This window comes from Harmonia axyridis, chromosome 2 (genome assembly GCF_914767665.1).
Source record: "Harmonia axyridis chromosome 2, icHarAxyr1.1, whole genome shotgun sequence".
Lineage (NCBI taxonomy): Eukaryota > Metazoa > Arthropoda > Insecta > Coleoptera > Coccinellidae > Harmonia > Harmonia axyridis.
In genome coordinates, this window is record NC_059502.1 from 27,785,470 (window position 1) to 27,803,391 (window position 17,922).

The 17,922-nt window shown below is 37.8% G+C and overlaps 1 protein-coding gene across 2 annotated transcripts in view; it reads right to left on the reverse strand.

Moving 5' to 3' along the window:
* Window positions 1-17,922, reverse strand: part of LOC123671944 (alpha-1,3-mannosyl-glycoprotein 4-beta-N-acetylglucosaminyltransferase B) — a 257,900-nt gene that overhangs the window by 6,129 nt on the left and 233,849 nt on the right. For both annotated transcript variants that reach the window (XM_045605847.1, XM_045605848.1), the window contains exon 10: window positions 1,967-2,082. In XM_045605847.1, coding sequence (XP_045461803.1) covers window positions 1,967-2,082 — 116 coding nt within the window. The remainder of the gene's footprint in view (window positions 1-1,966; window positions 2,083-17,922) is intronic.

Below are 17,922 nucleotides of genomic sequence, written 5' to 3' on the forward strand. Positions count from 1 at the left end.
AATTTATAGAAAAATTTTTCTTCTTGGTCTTAATTAGAATTCCGAAATTTTACTATTCGGAAGTCTTAGAAGGGTTATTACCCCCAGTCCCCCTTTATCTACGTACTTGGTCTCATCAATTAATATTTCAAGTTAAATTGAAAGATTAATTGACTTGAAAATCAAGCTCGTGAAAAATTACATACTTGAGCTTGACTTGTCTTGATATCAAGCTACTTGATATAACTTGAGCTTGATATGCACACGTCGCACGGCATATATTTCTGCAATCTCGTGCGCGCTTTGACTAAATAAGGGTATTCTTCGAGCGCCGATAGACTGAAGCATTCGCCTGTGTGACTTTATTAGTAGTTTTCTCACATTTCTATGAAATCTATTGGTAGATTTTGGTAGTTTCAGAAATATCTTTCCAAACTTGGCCAAAATGGCCAAACAATGATTTTTTTATTAACGTCATCATTTTCTGCTCCTGTTGAAAGACAATTTTCCAGAGCTTCTCTTACAGTTACAAAAGCCCGCAATAGGTTAGGCGACAAATCTATAAGATGCCTCATGTGTCTTAGTTCCTGGATGGAAAATTATGAAATCTAACAAAGCCTGATGGAGGTTTCTCAACCAAAATTCAGTTTCTTATTATTTTTCATTTTGTTATAATTTATAGTGATTTAATTCATGTCTCTATTCCAAAGAAGTTGATATTTTCGGTTCTTTTATACAATAAGTTCAATAAATAAAAAGTGTTTTTCGGCAACCGTCCGGGAAGTGCTCACTTCTCGGACGCTTTTTCTCTGAGAAAGTAGCATTTCCCGGCCTAGTCCGGAAAGTACGTACTTCCCGGACTAGACCGGAAAAGAATCATAGAATCCATAGCAACCGAGATAACGGCTGACAGTTCATACGAAATTAGTTGTAAAAAATTTGCATGTTTTTTTATCGCAATCGCAATAAAATATGGAAAGCAGCAGCGATAGTGTTATTTCACATGGTTGCCGAAAAAATATTGTACGCAATACGCCCGAAAATGTTTTTTTTTGGCTTCACAGAATTCTGTCTATTCGTCCAAAAAAACCCTATTTTCCGGACTTGTTGCGTAATAGTAATTTACGTAACAAATCCGGAAAATAGGGTTTTTTTGGACGAATAGACAAAATTCCAGGACGAGCGTAAGCGAGTCCTGGAAGTCTGTGAGTCCAAAAAAACCATTTTCGGGCGTGTTGCGTACAATATTTTTTCGGCAACCATGTATAAAGTAACACTATCGCTGCTGCTTTCCAAATTTTATTGCGATTGCGATCAAAAAACATGCAAATTTTCGACAACTAATTTCATATGAACTGTCAGCCGTTATCTCGGTTGCTATGGATTCTATGATTCTTTTCCGGCCTAGTCCGGGAAGTACGTACTTTCCGGACTAGGCCGGGAAATGCTACTTGCTCAGAGAAAAAGCGTCCGGGAAGTGCTCACTTCCCGGACGGTTGCCGAAAAATTACTATTTTTGCTAGGTTCCTTCTCATTTCATCATTATATTATTGATGTGACACTACACAATAAAACTTGATATGGTTCAAGTACATAAATACTTGACTTACTTGACTTGAAATCAAGTCAAGCTCAAGCTTGGTGGTTCCTACCCAAGAAACCAAATTTTCAACAAAGTGGTACTCTACATTCTCCGTAAAAGTCTAGGGTACCATCCCACCCTTGCTCACTCTGTATAGTTATAGCGTATAATGAATACCGATAGTTGAAACAAGATCGGGTTCCATTCTATTCAAATTTCTCCCGGAATAAATGTGAAAGGTCATCATATAAGAGAATATCGAATGAGTTCCTGCCGTTATTTCAGCTCGGATAATTCTCCGAAAACAGTTTGCGAGATGCATCCAGCGGAAACAAGGGAAAAAGTTGAAACGGAATACGAAATTCAAACGTCTTCGAAGCGGGAGTAATTTTTATCCATTCTTACTTCGCTAAGGATGGCCCAGTTCTCCGTTTCGCTGTGAACATAGAGTCGCATCGCTTGGAGGGGTCCCAGGGACTCGTCGACGGTTCCTTGAGCTATTCCGACGTCATCGAACTTTCCTGAAACAGAAGTTTTTACCGTATTAGGTTCATTATTCATTTATTTCTCAGTAGAAAAATTGGATTGTTCAATTTATGTGTTTTTAGAAGTCAGAACGTGGTTTTCATGATAAACACTTCATTTTTGTTCGGGAGTTTCGCATAATTTATGTAAATATCGTTAACAAACTCGGCGGAAATGCCAGAATTTTTCGACTGAGAGGAACTATTCCGAGAATAAGATTACTATTATTATTATTTTTATTTGAATTGGGGTCGTTTTGGTTCAGTAAGCCTTCTGGGAACTGCGACCATGCAGATCTTTTGTTCTCTACCCTACTCATTCATAGGAAACCAAGGAGGTCGTCAATGACGTTAATAAAACTGACAACCTCCTTAGGGGCCTTGGCCGTCACCTCCCTGGTATCCACGACCGGCTTACCCATGTGAATGGTTCTTAGGCCAGCCAGCTCCGGACACTTGCATACCATGTATTCGGCTGTTTCTGTTTCCGATTCACAGAGCCTGCAAATCTCGTCTGCTGACTTTCCCATACAATACAAATGATGTTTGTACCGACAGTGCTCCGTCAGCAGTCCAACCATCACCCGAAGCTCGGCTTGTGACAGCTTCAAGAGCTTTTTGGCGTAGGTAGGTGAAGTCGTCACGAATTTCTTTGCCTGAACAAATCTAGGAGTGTTAGTCCAGTGGATTATCCTGTTGTTCAACTCCCATAGCTGGACCGTAGCTTTATTTTGGTCTTTTTCTATCCCACAGAAAGGCTCAGGTCCAGCAGGTGTTAACCTTGATGCACTTTTTGCAAGTTCATCAGCTTTTTCATTTCCTCCAACCACACAGTGCCCTGGTACCCATAGAAGAGTCACCTTATTGCCTCTGGCCAGTTGTTTTATGGTGTTACGGCACTCCCAAGTCAGTAGAGACTCCACGATTCCAGGGATCTCAGCGTGGTTTGGCTATCCGTGGTGATGTAGATATGCGCCCCCTTGAGGTTCATTTTGAGACACTCCTGAGCGCATACGTAAACAGCCATTATCTCGGTCTGTAGAAATAAGATGACTTAGGAATTAATATGATAATAGTAATAATAATAAATTTATTTCAGAAATCTTGAACAGGGTGGGCAAATAAGCGAGGTAAGCAGCTATATCTCAGGATCCACTCAGCGTAGAGACTTGAGGTAAACATTTTTGCCATTAAAGTGCACAAGAAAACACACTGGAAATTGTTTTCAAGTTCATACCTCCACCGCTAGGGGGCGTAATAACTATCGTCGAGTAGAAAAATGAATTTTACTCGAAAATGTTCCATATCAAGTTGATGAAAAGTATCATCACTGTAATCCTTGAAAAATTCTGTATCTTCTTCAATTATCACTTTCGATTTTACGATATCAAATAAGGTTGGAAGAAAGCAAGAAATCTGACAGATAACATCTTGTTGATCAAGGAAAAAATATACTCATGATAAATTTGTTTTTGTTCCTTCTGCTAGGGGGCGCTAAGTCAGATGTTTATTGTTGAAACCCAAGGTTCTATGGCCACACATCCCAGGAGTCAAGACAATTGAATACGAAATTCCAATTTATTGCCTCAAATATTCAAACTGTCTACCGTCTTTTTGCACACAGGAGAAATTATTTATGTTTTTTTTTATAATTGATTGACACTCATAGATCTTGACTTTTACATGTGGAACTGGCTCACTGCAACTTTCGATATATTTGTGAATATAAAGCAAACAATTACAGATGAATTGGCAGTAAAAGGTGGAGATATTGTTTTCCCCCTTTATATGTTCTTGGCTACTTAGGGCATTTACACAGCGAACATTTTATTTTACTCAATCGAAATCATAAACCACCACCAGACATTCACAACATCCATGACCTAGCCAGGATACGAACTCGGTACCTCCGGCATCACAGCCAACTCTTCAGTCTACTGAACTACCGAGATAGTCGTGGGGATATTGTGTTTTACAAAGCATTCTCAGCATCTTTTGCTTCGAAAAAACTGAGTTTACTTCCGGTATATCACACCAAATGAGGATGCCGTAGGACATGTGGAACAGAGCATGGTAGGAATTTATCAGAACGTCTTCATGGGTCAATTTTTTCAACCTGTCTAAGATGAATATGACAAATGACTATTTTTTAGTGAGATCTTCTATATGAGCATTGATCTTGAGGTTCTCCTGGATTTATATACCAAGGTATTTCGCGATCTCGATATTGTTTGATCCAGTTTTCGCACCTATATTCAAGATATTTGTTTTTTTTTTGTTAGAATGGAGACCGTTAGAATCAAACCATCTTTCAGCTTCTCTGTGTATTGTTTCATTTTTTGTTCTTACTGATTTTTTCGAAATATTATGAAAAGAAGCGTAATCTGCATAGTTACAAGCATAGTCGCATGTTATATTTGGAAGGTAGTTGATGTACATATATGATGAAGAGTACTGGTCCTAAGATGGATCTCTGAGGTACCACTTGTGTATAGTCATCCAAGTTGTCAATTTATCTCTAATTTGAACTTGTTGCTGCCTTCCTTCCGAAAATTAATCAAGCAATTTGAGTGTTGGGCCTCGAACACCAGAGAATTCGAGTTTATTAAGAAGAATATCATGAGAAACATTATCAAAAGCTTTTGAAAGATCACACAAACTAAGCTCGACTTCATTTCCCCCAGCAAGATCTTCTGTTAGGTTTTCGATAACTTCTACTAGAACTCTAATAGTTGTTCTCTTATTTGTATATCCATGACTTTAATTCGTGAGAAAGTTGTTCATCTAGTAATATTCTATCAATCTCGTTCTTATTGAAATTTCCATTATTTAGATATCGTTGAGAGAATTGATATATCGGTCTGTAATTATTAGGAATGCTCGAAGAAATTCCTGATTCTTTCAACATTTCCAAGTGTATGTAATATATATATATATTCTTTTGAGAAAGAGCAAATACAAAATATTAATTTCAAACAATCAAGCATATGTGTCGATGAATCTCAGTAATACCGAAAGAAGTTGTTGAAAAGTAAATGGAGTTATGGAGTTTGAAAGGAAAAACCTGCAATCCAAACTCAGATCTACAATATCAATCTTTTCCCATTCCAAGCAATTAATCAATCATTCGGATAAGTTCAAAACTTTCGAAACGCAATTATACCTGATATATCACATGTTCAAAAACTGCAAACAGCTATAAAACTAGGGATGTCGCGCAATCCGAACACTTAATGGGAAACTACCGTTCTCAAAACTCCTCGAAAACAACTTTTCTCGAACTCCTGAACTGTAGAGCGATGGGGGCATTTATGGTTCGAACAATCGGATTTCAACGTCTGGACAGAAAGCTAACAGACCAGTAGAATGCCCTCAAATGAGACGTAGCCGCTTCTACGCCAGAGGGTATTCTAGGAATCCAGTACCGTAGAGCTGTGTGAATTTGCATAACTTTTTATAGTTTTCTTGGTGTAACCTTTTCGTTTTTTTGTGAAATGAGTCCTGTGCGAAGTATGTTTAATTTGAACATTTTAGTTGTCGACTGCTGTGGTTAGAATCAGATGAAAAGGTGCAGACTTCTTTTTTTTCATTTTTAAAAATTGGGCAGTGTCCCGCAAATCGGTGCGAGTTTGCCAATGCCTTAATAATGCGTTATTTGGCAATTTAATGAAGTGCTGGCGGTATATATCTTTTGTTAATTTTATTCCAAAGAGTTCTTCTGGAAATGTTGTACATTTCGGAAGCTGTTTGTATTGAAATGTTTTCATTTCGAACTGCATTGATTGCTCGGATTAGTGTTTTTTCCGTATAATTACTATATTTCGTTGCAACCAACTTCTTTTTGTATCGCCGAAAAATTTCCCGAAATGTCGAAATCCTCTCAACTAAATGTTTTCAGTTTTTTTTTAACGTGACGTTTAATGAATGTAAAGTAAGCTGCTAAATATATTTCGATGTACCGTTCGTCATATTTTCTGCACAACTCTTAGTATTTCGCATATATACCCACGTTAAAAAATTACCCGCTCACATAACATACCGTAGCACACCATTCAAAGTAGGTACGCCAGACGACTGCGACGGTTGCAACATGTAGTAGTCCGGGAGCCAGTAACAGATATACATGACCAAGTTCCTCTCCAACTGTAATTAGTAGAATGCATCAGATAATAGTAATAAGAAGCCTCGTGAACGTCAGCTACGACTCTGCTGGGGGGAAGAGCGGCGGCAGCCCCCAAACACGAAGAAAAAAAATACATTCAGTTATTTCCTCCCAATTTGTCAAATTGTATTATAGCTAACCCAATATCTAAAAAAAAGACGAAAAAATACAATCAGCTGGCTATAGCATAGTGTATTATACGTCAGCTGGTGCCTCAAACATGAAAAAAAAAATTTTTCAATGACAGCTCTGACAGCGACTCTGATAATGAATCAGAGAGTGCCACACTCGCGAGAAAAGGACTTTCTCCACATGTTGCACAATAATATTTAGTTACTTCCACTCTCTGATTCAGTATCAGAGTCGCTGTCAGAGCTGTCATTGAAAATATATTTTTTTTTTCATGTTTGAGGCACCAGCTGACGTATAATACACTATGCTATAGCCAGCTGATTGTATTTTTTCGTCTAGATATTGGGTTAGCTACAATTTGACAAATTTTCAGTTGGAAGGAAATGACTGAATGTATTTTTTTTTCTTCGTGTTTGCGGGGCTGCCGCCGCTCTCCCCCCCAGCCGAGTCGTAGCTGACATTCACGAGGCTTTTTATTACTATTATCTGATGCATCTCACCAAGTATCTCTCGAGAGGAAATAATCAACCAAATTTGCACCTGGCTCCCGGACTATAGGTATATCATGGCGTTAAAGGTTTCGATTCGTGATTTCTGTAAGATGTTGCCAACTTTACGAAAAAAGAATGAAACTTAAAATATCAGACAGTTTGGCAAAATCCCTCTGCTCTACCGTATTACTGTTGACACCGTGTAGTTGCTTGCTAGTGTTTGAAGTGAAAATAAAGGGTTCATGCAAAAAAGTGTGAATAATGTCTATGCAGGGCCGGCTCAAGCAATTTTGGTGCCTGAAGCAAATAATTTTTTGGCGCCCCTGTCGAAAAAGTAACAATAACAATATGACCTCCTTCATAAAACGTTTTTTTTAAGGTTTTCTAATTGAATAAAACAGCTACTTACGCTGTAGGTATCTCTATTTATTCCTGTATTTCTTCGACGCCGATGAACAATGCGTAAGTAATATATCTGTTATTCTCATTCACAAGACACAGCGTACGATCGATGGAAGATTACCTATCACAATACAAGATACAAAGGGCGGTAGGGCATGCAAGGTTTGGAAAACTAAGTGGGATTAAAAATAAGCGAAAACATTTGGCATTTAACAGTTACTAGTTTCGAATGCAAAATCGTAGAAATTTTCCAAATGTTGAACGTGTTAAACAACCTCCACATAATTCGAAAGAGAAGATAGAGTAGTTTTTCGTCTTTGTGAAATACATTTCATCTCTCTTTCAATAAGGGATCAACCTCATGTTGTGTTCAATAATCAAGACTATATTTTTTTAGAAATATGAAAAGGCGGCCAAAAACTGGGCTAAATTGCCGCCCCTCGAATAGAAGCGCCTGAAACAGTCATTTCACTGTTTCATCCCTAACGCCGGCCCTGTGTCCATGTATGTAAATTGATTCATAAGATAATCAACATTTTTTTAAATTGAAAATAAACTACTTAAACGCCTTGTGTCTGGTGTTTGTGGGGTGTGGCCTAATGTTCGATCCGTGATAACCTGTAATACGACAATAGTTTCAAAATAAATGAATTCTGCAATTCAGATTCTGAAGAAAGCAACATACTCAAAAAAACAATTCCAATAGAAATTAGGTTAGGTACCAAACGGAAATGGCCCTATTATCTGCTGGATTTCCATCATAAAAAAGTCGATTACATTATTTTCAACTTTGCTGAGGTTAAATGAAGACCTTTATTTTTACTATTCAAATATTCAATAATGGTTATCAATTTTTCAATGACAAATATAATTTTGGCAAAATAAACAATCAAAGAAACGTAAGGAAATATTCATGAAATGTTATAGGTACTTGAAATTTGTTTCCAGTTTTTAAAAGAATAATTCTATTCTAATATGATTTAGTTCAAGAATTCCAGGAACTGCTATTTCTTACAGAAAATTACTGATGTCCACACACTACTGATCAGGATATTTTATTAAATTTGTAACAATTTTTTTCTTGTCATCAATGATATTCTTTTTATTCTTTTGGTATTTATGAATTTTATTATTCTATGAAACATTTGATTCACATCAATCCAGATTTCATTTTTGTAGAACTCCATGTTACAGCTACATGTTCCAAGGCTACTATGATGTAACACAATAATCGACCATCTATTCTGAATCAAAGCAATTCGAAATTGGTCTGTGACCCTTCGGTGAAACAGTGACAACGTCTAACCTTGCCATGGTTGGTCTCTTCTGAATTACACACAAACAACGTATTACGGGGTTGCAACAGGATGACTCATAAAAGTGATTCTATCCGCCCATTTACTCGGAATGAACCTTGAACTACGTCTGGGAAAAATTTTAGTAGGAGAAAATAGTGTTGGCTCGGTGAAAATCCCACGTTTCTCAATTCTTCTCGAGACACTAAAGTTTCATAGTTATAGTCCAAACATGAGTTCATAAAAACGAAATGGCAGGAATAACATGATTGAAATTGAAAAATTTTTCCTTCTGGGCTGTATTGGCATATAAACTAAATGCGATCTTCTACTCCGGATCATTTTTCAGTAATTCTTTAAAATCACGTGTTTTTATGCGAAATACCATAGAGCTGGTTCGTGGAAAGAGACGGTCATTTTTTCCAAATGGCTATAATATTTTCGAAGTTTGAACGGAGATGATCGGGTCCGAATCAATTATGAAGATTTTGAGGTCAAATATAAGTCTATCTGTCCAAATAGCAACAATTTAAAATTTGGGGGAAGCACCGTCGATTCGTCTTCAGCAGCTTTTGAGCGCTCCTACATTCATGGAAATATGATTCATATAAAATCATTGTTGTCCGTTAGTTCATCTAGATAAGGGGTTTTCATGATACAATTCTCCTGGAATTCGAGTGTTAATTTTACATAATATTTCAAATAACAGGTTTCACTTCAATATTGAGAAAAGAGATTTTAAGAGAAATCAATGGATGTTTAATTCTTTGTAAGGAAGAAGGTGTGCCATTAACGATGGAAAATGATATTCGCCAAACGGTCGCCACGGCTACGGTTGCAGCAACATACCCATTTCATGAAATTTTCCATAACCAATTCGCACATTAGCGGCTTATATCCTCGATAACTTCACGACTTCCATCTGTAACGTCTTGAATCGATTAAGGGGCATTAGAAAAGACTTTATATTTGACGTGGCCCCAAAAAAAAACAGTGCTTTAGTTGTAAAAACTGTGATCGCCCGATTTTCATCATGTTTGTAGCCAATTTTAACAATTACATGAAGTGTGAATTGTTCCATTTTGAGTAATGGCGTAGTATGTACTTTTCAAGTGTCACAAGCTGACGGCTTCAAAAGTTACATCTGCCTAGGTAGTGGGCTATTCATAATGAAACGGGAACTTCTTATTGGAAAACCTTTCATAAACTGAATTTGAATTTAGTCGAATCTAAAGAGTTTCGATATTCTGCTTGAATTTTTATAGTTCTGGTGAAGGGATCAACCCGGAATATTGTAATAAGCTTAAAATTGTTATTCAGAAGTAAAATAACAATTTCATCCGATCTGATGTTGCATGAATATTAGGTTATCCGTTATTCTTCCTGAATTATTTATATTTCGAATAGCGTAAACAACAAGAAATTTTACACGAAAGTGTTCATCAATATCTGCACGTGAAATCTCAACCTGTTCGGATACGCTGTCACGATTATTATTTTTTCGATATTCTTCTTAAATTTTTCGGAATTTAATGCAAAAAAATTATAACACCTATGGATTCTTCTCAAAAAGTGCATCTACAATGTTTTTATTTCATGTTGATAGCACCAGTAATAAAGAAGTTATGAGAACTTTTCATTTAACGGAATTTTCCAATTTTCTCTTATGTGACCCACAGACAAGCAACTTAGTCGCCAATCAAGTTGGCAACTAAGTTGCTCGTGTATAGGCTAGTTGGTGGTTGATGATCCAAGTTGCCAACTAGATTGCCAATTTATACCCTGTAGCTTACAGCATAAACCATATTAATTTAGTTGTCAACTTGGTTGGCGACTAAGTTGCTCGTCTGTGGGCCCTATTATAGCTTGAAAAAAATTGAAGGCTGAGTTTTTCACCAAATTAATTCCCTCAAAATCGAGTACGGAAATGTGGCGAATATTTTTCTCTATCTGAAATGGATTTCTGAGATCCCCTCACAAGACAACGAACTAGGGACCCCCCGATACATCATACCAATTTTCCGAATAAACATCTATCTATCTATCTATTTGAACTGGGGTCGTTGTGGCTCGGTAAGCCTTCCGGGAACTGCGACCATGTTGATCTTTTGTTCCCCTACTCATTCATGGAAACCCAAAGAGGTCGTCAATGACGTTAGTAAAACTGACAACCACCTTAGGGGCCTTGGCCGTTACCTCTCGGGTATCCAGGACTGGCTTTCCCATATGAACGGTTCTCAGGCCAGCCAGTTCTGGACACTTGCATACCATGTGTTCGGCTGTTTCTGCTTCCGATCCACAGAGCCTACAAATCTCATCTGCTGACTTTCCCATACGGTACAAATGATGTTTGCACCGACAGTGACCCGTCAGTAGTCCCATAATCACCCGAAGCTCGGCTCGTGATAGCTTCAAGAGTTTTCTGGCGTAGGTAGGTGAAATCATCACGAATTTCTTGGCCTGAGTAATCTCAGGAGTGTTAGTTCAGTGGGTTATCCTGTTATTCAACTCCCAATGCTGGACCTCAGCCTTTCCCTAGCCCAAAGAAAGACTCAGGTCCAGCAGGTGTTGACCTTGATGCACTTTTTGCAAGTTTATGGGCTTTTTGATTTCCTACAACACCATAGTGCCCTGGTACCCATAGTAGAGTCACTTTATTGCCTCTAACCAGTTGCTTTATGTTGTTACGACACTCCCAGGTCAACAGAGACTCCTGACAGTACGATTTCAGGGATCTCAGCATGGTCTGGCTGTCCGTGGATATGTAGACATACGCTCCCTTGAGGTTCATTTTAAGACAATCTTGAGCGCATACGTAAACAGCCAGGACCTCGGTCTGTAAAATAGAGGGGTTCACTTCCCAGGGCTTTAGAGATCCTCAGTTTAGATCCATATACCCCAATGCCAGTACCTCTCCCTGATTTTGATATATCGGTGAACCATATGGATGACTTTTTGTCGAAACGATTCACGAAACTTATTGCACTAGGACCTAAGTAATGCAAAAGCAACTACAAACTCCCCAACCATCCTGACCCTTCCTCAACAAATGCCAGCTTCTTCCTCAACCTCCACACCTCATAAATTGATAACCCGATTCCTCCCTCCATCCCGAAACGCGGAACAAAAATTCCATATTTTCCAGCAACCGTCTGCTGAACGAAAAATGATTCATCCGAGGGCCCTAAAACTCCGTTTAGGAATCTCCTGGGCCCAGTCCCGGCTCCCCGCCCCGAATAATCCGAACAATGACATCGGACCCGTCCGACGAAACAGCATCCGGTCTCGTTCGGGGAGAGTGCGACTTAGCGCGAGCATAATTGGACGGAATCCTAACCTGCACATTGAAACATTAATGGCGGCAGTATTTCGTCGAAATTTCGACGTGAAAAATAAGCCGAAACCTGAACCATGGAGCTCCGGTTCGAAAGGGCTGGAATTATTAATTTGGAGATTTTTTCCAATGCCGTAGCGACCGGAGGGGGAGGGAGTTGAACCCCCCCCCTTCCCTAACTTCTCTTCGGAGCATATTTCAAAGGGCGTCAAATTGACCACGGATCGTACAAAACCTATGACAAAATTTCATGATGTGAACAGATTGTTTTTGAACTACTACTCGCATGAGATAATTATTGTTATGTAGGCTTGGTTAATCGATTGTCTAGCAGGGGCGGATCCAGGCGATGTCTGAGGGGGGGGCCATAGAAAGTCACGGCTTATATCGATTAGCAAAATAGCGGAATTTTTTGTTGGTGCCTATCAAGACACGTGTTTTTTTATAGAAAGATGTATTTTAGTAAATCATATCATATTCAGTTTCCAAAATATTTGTAGTACAAAAACAAGTTCGAACAATTTCATGAATATATGTAGATGTATTTCATGAGAAAACTCGGGCACAAGAAAGTATGAGGTATAGAAAAAAATCATTATTTTTGCATAAAAATCAAGATTTAATTACCACAGTTAAAATGATCCGTTTCCTTTCGAATATGCGCCGTTTTGTTCTATAACTTGTTGCTTTTTTGAAGGTTTGTGTATGCCTCCCTCATAGAAGCCCTAGTCGATATTGGCGAAAAATTGAGACAGTAGAATTTCACAAGCCTCTGTTAAAACGAATTTTTCACCAGCAAAATTGTTCGCCATGGACAGCAAGATATGATAATCCCTTGGTGCCAGGTCCGGATTATAAGGTGGATGCATAAGAACTTCTGGCGAGTCACTATTGATGTGTGTGGCCTTACGTTGTCCCCAAGGAACACAATTCCTCTCCTGGTGGTTGCTTCTGGGCAATTGCTTCCTTCAGAAGGTCTAAATGTTGACAGTACAGATCCGAGTCAATATTTGTGCCTTAGGGGAGCAGCTTATGTAGATAATTCCCTGCCAATCCCACCAAATACACAGCAAAACCTTCCTGACCGTTTCCGACAGCTCACCGCTTTTTTACTAGGACCGTTTTCACTTGACGTTGTCGTAAGTCATTCACATTTCATCACCAGCCACCAACCGTTTCCACAATGGGGTTATTTTATTGCGTTTCAGCAGCGATTCGCAAATGGAAATTCGGTCCAAGAGGTTTTTTGCAGTAACTCGTGTGGTACCCTTACATCTAGCTTCTTCTTGAGACCAGCCTTTTGCAAATGGTTCAAAAAGGTTTTTTACGCAATCTTCAACTCTTGAGCAATGGAAACAGGACCCGAAAATGTCCTTGATTTTGTCGATATTTTAGACAATTGGTCTCCAGCATCAAACATCTTTGACATAAAAATTACCGGAACGGAATCGACGAAAACAAAATTGCGCGTAATTGGCTATTACAGTATCAAGAACATAAACACTATTTAAATTTTCAGCCGCTTGGCACGCATTTTCGCCTTTATCGAAGAAAAACTCAAATATAACGTATTTTTTCATTGTTATTTTGTCCATCTTCAACGCGCGCTGAGTAAACTTATCACAAAACTGTCGCAAAAGATTATGTAGTACAAAATCTCATCTTTCTAACGCCATGTTGTGGAACCCGATCGGACTTATTAAACGCGTAATACAGATAACTAAAGCTATCTATTGGAAAACAAAAATTTTAAACTTAATGAGTGCATATTTTTCGGGAATTCAGGATACACTTTTATAGTTATAAGGTCCGCGAGGGGGGGGCCATGGCCCCCATGGCCCCCCCCCTGGATCCGCCCCTGTTGTCTAGAGGTATGATTCGATTACCTTGCCTTTCGTCTTTTTTTCCGTGACATTGTTGGATTTGTAATAATTAAACTCTTTTGAATTATTTACATCTATTTACAAAGTCACAATTATACAGTACAAACTCAGTATTGAGAAGATCTTAATTACGTCTTAATTACAAGTTTCTCACTACGGTACTGAATTTCGTCTTTAACTCGTTTGTTGATTAATCGAAACGACTTGGATTATCAGGTCTTCGTCGTACTTCAAGTTTTCGGTCGTCTCATCTTTAACTTGTTCGCGACTCATCTTAATCTAGTCCGCGAAACGCCTTTTCGTCTTACGTCTGAAGTTGACCGCCCGAACTTGACTCGTCTTCGACTTAAGTTAAACTGTCTCTGCCCGATTGGAACTACCCTGTCTCGAACATCGACCTCCCTTCTTTTCGTTTTGGCCACACCCTTAGGGGAAAGTACAATCTCCTAGTCCAATAAGAGCTTTGCCGTACCGCTCACAAAGATCTTCGCGGATTCCTGGAAATGGAATATTCTAGAAGGACTAGAACCTGATAAACAGATGTAACCATCTGGTACGACCGTGCAGTAAGTCTCTTAAGATTTACGACCGACATGACACATCTTCGACACCCCGAAGAATAACACATCCTTTTTACATTATGTACAATAACAATTCGTTCCCTGTAAATCAATTTAAACTGTCATGCCCTCGACACTAAAAGAAACTAATAGGTATCCAAGCATCCGGTTGACCATCGCAATCATTTACATGGAACAATAATTAGATCCTACATACATAACATAAGTACAGTGATTTAATAAAACACAGTGGCGACAATTCGTTTAAATTGAGCCTAAAAATGGCGAACCATATGGGTTTGTTTTTTATTGACAATAGAATTAGAAATAAGATTAGGAAACCAGTGGATCTACCTCCTTGGAAGATCTGACTAGTCGCTACCTTCATCTATCCAAAAATGTGCCTTATCATCAGGTTCATCGAGGCTATAGTTATTGATTGTAGTGATATCGTAATCAAAAAAAAAAAAAAACAGTTCCTTACAGACCTAATATGTTTTCAGTCCGTTCATATAAGAAGACAGAAATACTCATTGATTTTGAAATATAAGGTCTTCGAATTTGAGATAATACGCCAATATTTACAACAAGAACTATCAATCATAATCTCAACCATGTGGATAGTACATAAAAATCTCAAAAACAATCAACGAGTAATTTTTATGAACGTAAATTCTTCTTTAGAATTGATTTTTTTCGACATTCAAAAAGTTCCAGACCTGGCAAACAAATGGCACCGCCAAACTAAATGCAAGGTGATAAGTAAAGAATCAGTTAGATGTAAACAAAAATTGGAAGGCATTGTCATTCAACAGAAAATGAGCTTTTCCTACAACTGCTATGGAAAGTAGCGTATTCTTCACAGCTTACTCAATAACAAAACTATGTATTGCACATACTGTGGGAATAGTTATTTATAATACAAGTGCAGAAAGCATTGATATTCTTCCACGAGTTCAAAATTCAAAAACGAGCCACGAAGTGGCGAGTTTTGGAATGAACGAGTGGTAGAATGAGCCTTCTGTACGAGTATTATACATTATTTTCTCAAATTCATTGCATTTTCATTGAAATTAATGAAATATTTCCATAAATATAATTTAGTGATTTTTGCATTGAAAAATGTTGGTTGGTAGAACTGATTTCTTTAAGGCAAATTGATGAATTGACAGATAAAGCCGTGGCGGAAAGTTCGGAGTACCAACATAGAATAATGAAATATAACCATGAAAACTGTACGTTTCTGATATATTCTCGCACGATTCTGTTCAACAAGATGTGGAAGAATGAACGGTATAACCCCAGAATTAGAGAATAGTTATTTATAATACAAGTGCAGAAGGCATTGATATTCTTCCACGAGTTCAAAATTCAAAAACGAGCCACGAAGTGGCGAGTTTTGGAATGAACGAGTGGTAGAATTAGCCTTCTGTACGAGTATTATACATTATTTTCTCTAATTCATTGCATTTTCATTGAAATTAATGAAATATTTCCATAAATATATTTTAGTGATTTTTGCATTGAAAAATGTTGGTTGGCAGATTTGATTTCTTTAAGGCAAATTGATGAATTGACAGATAAAGCCGTGGCGGAAAGTTCGGAGTACCAACATAGAATAATGAAATATAACCATGAAAAGTGTGCGTTTCTGATATATTCTTGCACGATTTTGTTCTACAAGATGTGGAAGAATGAACGGAATAACCACAGAATTAGAGAAATATTATTCCCCACGGAACTTCGCCCACACCTTGCTTGGTAGACCAATGAAATTGGGCTTTTGAGTCGTTTCTATGGAAACGCAATAAATCAGCACATACTGTCAACGAAGTCCAGTTTGATTTGAATCAAGTCCAGTACTTTAATTATTGAAATTTGTGCAGTTGTAGGAAAAGTATAGTGTGCAACATGTGGAGAAAGTCCTTTTCTCGCTTGTGTGTTTGCGGCACTCGCCTTTCAGGCTCGTGCCACAAACTTCCACACTCGCGAGAAAAGTAGGACTTTCCCCACTTGTTGCACAAAATACTATTATATTTCTCGGAGTGCTACAGAAATCTCTATACATCTCGGAGATCTCTATACAGAAGTCCAACAACAAGCTACTAAAGCAGCACAAATAACTGGGTACCTGAACACAATGGTTTGGCAAAAGAAATACATGCTCAAAGGAAGTGAGGTGAGAATTTATAAAGCAATGGTACGCCTAATTACGCCATAAAAACCCGTGCGGGAACAGAGAGAATCAAATACAATCTCAGAATAGTAGAAATCTTGAAGAGACTTCCGTGGGTAAGATTGAGAGATAGACAGACCAGCAAGTCAATAATGGAAAGGTTAGTTATACAGAATGTTGTCAAGTGGAGTAGACAGAGAAGGAGGGAATGGATAGACCATGTTGATAGGATGACGTCAGATAGAATTGCATACATCTTGGATAAAAAAATATTCTGAAAGCCAAGCAAATTATTCTGACTTTGCTCTGATGAAATGTGGTATACTAACTCTAAAAGTGGTCGCAACTACGTTGCCGAACGCTGAAATCGCTCAAACTTTCATCGATGTTGCACGCTTCAATTCATGTTGCCCTGCTGGAACTTTCAAAGACGTGGTAATTTGTCAATTCATCGTATGTGATTGGTCGGGATGCGGATGCGCGTATCTGGAGAAAGAAACACAGAGAATTTTCTGAAAGATTTTCAATAGTGGTCGAGACTTCAGCACGGTTACGTGCCTTGTTTTAGATTTCAGCCATTATCAGTTTAATTTGAGATTTGGCATTCAATTTGTCGGTGAGTGTTGTGTCGGGATTCTTCGTGAGTGTTGACGTGAATGTTTGCATTCAACAGGACGAATTGATTAAATTTGAAACAGTAGTTCTTTTTTAGAGTCGTCCATCTTGTAGAAACGTATTTCAGGTTTGGTAGAATTCTTTTTGTGTCAAATAATTTCAACAAAACTTCTTTTCAGGTTTATTTTATGATAAATTTATCATTTCTTCTTTTTTGGTTAGAGGTCCGAGAAGGAGTTGAATATTCAGGTTAACATATTCTTATATCGTAATCCATTTTCCCAAAGCACCTCCCGTGGGATTGGAACAACAGAAACCTCTCTTGGGATTGAAAAATATCAAGAAGTAATTCCTTGAGTTATATAAGTTGGAATAGTTAGTACGTTAAACCACTTTAGTTCCTGAAACTGAAAGAATACCTGCGTAATACCTGGTGTTTTTACATCAACTTCGCTGAATGGGAATTGGAGTAATAATAATAATAATACTCTTTATTAGCAAAATATACTATTTACAAACAATGAAATTACAGAAATACAATAATTCAATCATAATGCTCCTTAATGTGAGAAATCAATAATTTTCTAAAATTCTTATAATTATCACAATTTTTTATTTCATTTGGCAATTCTTTATATAAAGTCAATCCTTTTACAAGTGTTGACCCTGATGCCGAACAGGTACGAAAAGAATCCACATAAAAGTTATTTCTATTTCTTTTATTATACTCATGCACTTCAGATATATACTTAATATTTTCAGATGAATAGTTTGGCAGCATTTTATG